Source organism: Nanorana parkeri, unplaced genomic scaffold (assembly GCF_000935625.1).
Source record: "Nanorana parkeri isolate BGI_ZX_2015 unplaced genomic scaffold, ASM93562v1 scaffold3103, whole genome shotgun sequence".
NCBI classification, from domain to species: Eukaryota; Metazoa; Chordata; class Amphibia; order Anura; family Dicroglossidae; genus Nanorana; species Nanorana parkeri.
In genome coordinates this window covers 55113-60977 of record NW_017309371.1, presented here as the reverse complement: position 1 = coordinate 60977, position 5865 = coordinate 55113, and the positions used below count along the sequence as shown (strand labels likewise).

At 47.0% G+C, this 5865-nt stretch overlaps 1 protein-coding gene across 2 annotated transcripts in view; it reads right to left on the bottom strand.

Annotated features, from left to right (window-relative positions):
• LOC108802769 (nicotinamide N-methyltransferase-like) overlaps window positions 1-4486 on the bottom strand; it is a 7070-nt gene extending 2584 nt beyond the window's left edge. For both annotated transcript variants that reach the window (XM_018574627.1, XM_018574628.1), the window contains exon 1: window positions 4296-4486. In XM_018574627.1, coding sequence (XP_018430129.1) covers window positions 4296-4434 — 139 coding nt within the window. In that variant the 5' untranslated portion in view covers window positions 4435-4486. The remainder of the gene's footprint in view (window positions 1-4295) is intronic.
• Between the last annotated feature and the right edge of the window lie 1379 nt (window positions 4487-5865).

Here is a 5865-nt window from a genome sequence, read left to right as displayed (position 1 = left end):
GGGGGGGGGGGGGCTCTGCCGGCTATGGCCCCATGTGACATTAGGGCTCTGAAATACCCCTGATGTCTCCATAAAGAGGACCTGTCACATCATATTTGCTATTACATAGGGGGCTGTTAGCCCGCTATGTGATAGCAATACAGTTAAAGGGTTTCTAAAGCCTCCGTTTTTTTTTACATATATCTACTGCTAGCAAGCAGGAGATATATACAAAAAGTTTAAACAAAAATGCTTTAACTGCGGTTCAAACTTACCCCCGTCTTTGCCGCACGCTCCTGCCCGAAAATCCGAAACTGATCGGGGGGCCGCAGAGCATCTTATGGCTGGCGCATGCGCAGTTCGGATTTTTGGCCGGGAGACGAGGAGAGACGCAAGGTAAGTCTATGGACGGCGTGCACCCGCATGCAGTTTTTAAAAAAACTTTATTGTCACTTTAACTGTAACATTTTTTTTTTTTAAATGAAAGTAACATAAAAAAAATATAAAACTGCATACAACACATACAAACATAAACACGTGTCAGGGGTGCGCCTAAGTGCAAAAACGAAATTTGCGCCACACATTACATATCGCCGCGAACGTCGAAGTGCGAGCAATAACTCAAGGGCCATCAATCACTGATAGCACTAAAGTGATGAACAGTAAAAGCTTTTAAAGCGTCTTCTATGGGAAATTTTGGGTATTGTAGTTTTTTTGGCGGTTTGACGGGCACATGCAATTTTAAGCCTTGACATGTTTGGTATCTAATTACCCGACGTGACCCCGTCTTTTATATTTTACCACAAATATGGGTAATATATTCTGTCTGTGCACCAAATTTCATTTTAGTGTATTTTATCCTAAAATTACTGGTTTGATAAATTTTTGTGCAAATACCGTGCGACATTAAAAATTGCACCTAGAATTTTTTTTTATTCTACAGGACCTCTGCTTTCAAAAAATATATTATTGTTTGGGGGGGTTTAAGCTCTTTTGTAGCCAAAAACTCATATTTTATACACCTGCCCATCGGGGTATGTAAATGTAAGATCGGGGTATGTAAATGTAAGATCGGGGGAGATCGGGGTATGTAAATGTGAGATCGGGGGAGATCGGGGTATGTAAATGTGAGATCGGGGGAGATCGGGGTATGTAAATGTGAGATCGGGGGAGATCGGGGTATGTAAATGTGAGATCGGGGGAGATCGGGGTATGTAAATGTGAGATCGGGGGAGATCGGGGTATGTAAATGTGAGATCGGGGGAGATCGGGGTATGTAAATGTGAGATCGGGGGAGATCGGGGTATGTAAATGTGAGATCGGGGGAGATCGGGGTATGTAAATGTGAGATCGGGGGAGATCGGGGTATGTAAATGTGAGATCGGGGGAGATCGGGGTATGTAAATGTGAGATCGGGGGAGATCGGGGTATGTAAATGTGAGATCGGGGGAGATCGGGGTATGTAAATGTGAGATCGGGGGAGATCGGGGTATGTAAATGTGAGATCGGGGGAGATCGGGGTATGTAAATGTGAGATCGGGGGAGATCGGGGTATGTAAATGTGAGATCGGGGGAGATCGGGGTATGTAAATGTGAGATCGGGGGAGATCGGGGTATGTAAATGTGAGATCGGGGGAGATCGGGGTATGTAAATGTGAGATCGGGGGAGATCGGGGTATGTAAATGTGAGATCGGGGGAGATCGGGGTATGTAAATGTGAGATCGGGGGAGATCGGGGTATGTAAATGTGAGATCGGGGGAGATCGGGGTATGTAAATGTGAGATCGGGGGAGATCGGGGTATGTAAATGTGAGATCGGGGGAGATCGGGGTATGTAAATGTGAGATCGGGGGAGATCGGGGTATGTAAATGTGAGATCGGGGGAGATCGGGGTATGTAAATGTGAGATCGGGGGAGATCGGGGTATGTAAATGTGAGATCGGGGGAGATCGGGGTATGTAAATGTGAGATCGGGGGAGATCGGGGTATGTAAATGTGAGATCGGGGGAGATCGGGGTATGTAAATGTGAGATCGGGGGAGATCGGGGTATGTAAATGTGAGATCAGGGTATGTAAATGTAAGATCGGGGGAGATCGGGGGATGTAAATGTGAGATCGGGGTATGTAAATGTGAGATCGGGGGAGATCGGGCTATGTAAATGTGAGATCGGGGTATGTAAATGTGAGATCGGGGTATGTAAATGTAAGATCGGGGGAGATCAGGGTATGTGAGATCGGGGTATGTAAATGTGAGATCGGGGTATGTGAGATCGGGGTATGTGAGATTGGGGTATGTAAATGTGAGATTGGGGTATGTGAGATCGGGGTATGTGAGATCGGGGTATGTAAATGTGTGATCTGGAGTCAGCGTGTATGCTACCCATGAGAAAGTTCATTGGACAAAACGCGTAGGGAGGAGCTACACGCTAGTGTATCAGGTCTGCAGCGGCTTCCGGGTGAGGAGACGGAGCTGAGCTTATACAAGCCGATTTTATGTTTTTACCGCGCTGAACAGCCCTTTTACATGTAAGTGTTCTGATTTTTATGAATAAACTACCATCTAGCAGTTTTACACTATGTGCCATCTTGGTTTTCTGTTTTGAGTGGATAAAGCTGCCCCTACACCTTACAACCATCGCACGACTTTCGTTATGCGATGATTGTAAGGCCATTAAAAATGTGGTGCGACCTGCCCATCTTGGACAGGCAGATTGTACTTGCGATCATCGCAAGCCCGCCCCGCCGAGGGCTTCCCATGACCGCAATGCTGAACGAGCAGTGTGGCTTTTTGTTTCCCGAGCGCGCTACCAACCCAAAATTGTACGATTTTCGGCAGGTTTTCCAGCGTGCTAGGAAGACAAAAGCTGTGCGACCGTTCAGTAGAAGCGGTCGCACGCTGCCCATACACCTGCTGATTATCGTACGATAATCGGCAGGTATATGGTGACCTTAAAGGTGGCCATACACTTTACAATCATCGCAAGACCTTAGTCTTGCGATGGTTGTAAAGTAATTACAAAAACGTACGATCTGCCCATCTTGGACAGGCAGATCGTACTTGCGATCATCACAAGCCCGATGACCGCAATGCTGAACGGGCAGTGTGCGTGTGCGCACCGGCCCGTTCGGCATTTGTCTCCCGAGCACCGTTCAAACCAGCCGAAAATCGGACGATTGCCGGCTGGTTTTCTAGCGCGCTCCTTAGACAAAAGACGTGCGACCGTACAGTAGAGACGGTCGCACATCTTCGTTCACACTGCTCGATTCTCGTACGATCGCGGGATTTCCCGCGATTCTCGTACGAGAATCGAGCAGTGTATGGGCACCTTAAGAGAGATTTGGGAGGGACACCGAGCAGACTCATCACTTTCGACTGTTGGTGATTCAGTGCAGAGGATATTCAGTGGAGAGGGAGACATTGGACACCAGGGAGGTGTGCAGAGCGCTTGTAGACCACATGGCTGGTGAAAATGATCTGGTGAGTGTGCTAGTGTGTGCGCACCTGGAGGTGGATCACCGGAGATGAATTGATGGTGAATTGAAGCGCAGAAGTCACGAGTGATTGTGGAACTTTATATGCAATAATGATTATTTCACTCACTGATGTAATATAAAGAAAGTGAACACAAGGATTTCATTGCGCTTATTTTGGATGACATCATTCCTGGGATTATTTCTATATGGACTATATATAAGTTGGAGTGAACATTTTGTATATATTAATTGTCACAAAGTAATTGTCAGAGGTTTATAGAAACGATTGGGGATAGTGCAGTGTCTTTTGTTTAATAGGCCATTGCAAAATGTTTTTAATCTCTTCACCCCTGAGTATAATAAACATGAAACATTTGCAAATGTGTTTTAAATCACCAAAAATGTTCAGATCTGATTGGTTTTAGATGTATTATTTGTTAACCTTTTTTATTCAGTTTTGTGAATTTATCTACCCAGGTAGAAGTTCTCGAGGTCCATCTGTCACTGGCCTGGAAACTCTACAGCACTGGTAGGCAACCTTGGCCCTGTAGCTGTGGTGAAGCTATGAATCTCATCATGCCTCTGCCTCTGGCAGTGGCGTCACAAAGGGGGTGCGGGGGGTGCGGGGGGTGCGGCCCGCACCCGGGTGACACCATTGGAGGGGTGACACCAAAATGACTGACAGTTCGCTCCGGGTGTCACCCAGCCTCAGGATGCCCCTGGCTTCTGGGAGTCCTGTCTGTGGCTGTCAAGAATCTTGCAATGCCTTGTGGGGCTTGTAGTGTCACCACAGTTGGAGTGCCGTGGTCTAGAGTGCCATCTATGGTAAAGAGTCTACATACCTGGTCCGAATGTTTCGTGAAGTTTTTGTAGTCTAAACTTGACTATGTTATCTCTTTCGGATCCAGCAGAGTAGAAGGAAGTCAGATACGCCTTGGGGTCAAAGCTGGACAGATATATATCCCCACCGGTAAAATCCATCCTATGAGACGGGGAGACTGCAAGCTCTGGAAGGCAAAGACCGGATTTGTTGTTCCAGCACACACAGAATACTATACGGGGAAAGATTAACCCGTGTTTAATGATTAATGTTTTTGTAACTATTTTATTTGTACATTATGTAGAGAAACCTGTCACAAGATCTTTGCACAGATGTTCCATTAACTTATAAATGTGTGAGAAGTCATTGCGTGTTATTTGCACCATTGGAAATGGCTAAAAGTATGTGGACACATCTCTAAATAATTCAGGTTGGTTCAGTTCAGGTGTCTCCAATGAAGGGTTCCGTACCAGAGCATACAAAAACATTGTAGACAATTGTGCTCTTCCATCTTTGCGGTGCCAGTTTGGTGAAGACCTTTTTCTGTCCCACCATGACTGTCGCCTGTGTACAAAGCCAGCTCCATAGGGACACGGTGTGACCAGTCTGGTGGAGGAACTCGAGTGTCCTGCACAGAGCCCTGACCTCAACCCCACTAAACACTAGGGAATGCACCGATACTGGTTTTTCGGTATCGAGTAAGGTTCGAGTAGCGATATTATTTTTCGGTACTTGTCGATACCAAATACCGATACCAGAAGTCCCATTAAGGAAGCCGGGCAACGTGTAATGATTTGCCGCCTGGCTTTCTGATTAGCAGGTGAAAAGGGAGCATGGACCTGGCTTTCTGGCCAATTAGGAAGCCGGGGGCAGGTAATGACTCACTGCCCGGCTTCCTGATTGGGTCATTACCCGCCCCCCGGCTTCCTGATTGGCCTGGTGATGAGGGAGCATGGAGCCAGCTTCCTGGCCAATCAGGAAGCCGGGCTGCGTGTAATGACTCACCGCCCATCTTCCCGATATCTGAAAGTTCCAGTATTGGGATAAGTATTGGGAACGCTAGTATCGGTGCATCCCTACTAAATACTTTTGGCATATATTGGAGCACTGACTGGGAACCAGATCTTCTCATCGTGACCTCACAAATGGGCACTAATTCCCACAGACACCCTCCAAAATTTGCGGAAAGACTTTCCAGAAGAGTGGAGACTGTTATAGCCGCAGAGGGGGGCAACTCCATTCTAATGGCCATGATTCTGGAATGGGGTATAGGTGTGATGGTCAGGTGTCCACAAACACTACATATAGTGTAGCACAATCTCAGCAGCTTTGCTATAATCTAAAATATGCCTTTGGGGAAGCAGATTTCAGGTGGCTTTAAAGGAGAACTATGGGGTTAGGGCTTTTCCCAATAGTTCTCCTTAGGGTAACGGGAGGACACAAACTAGCGTCCTCCCGTCACCCTAAGCTCAGTATACCGCAAGCTACAGCTCACGGTATACTGAGACGCCACAGCTGAAGCGGATCCCGACAATTATGTCTGGATCCGCCCAGCTGCATGAGTGACAGCTGGCTCTGCCTATCTAGAGGCA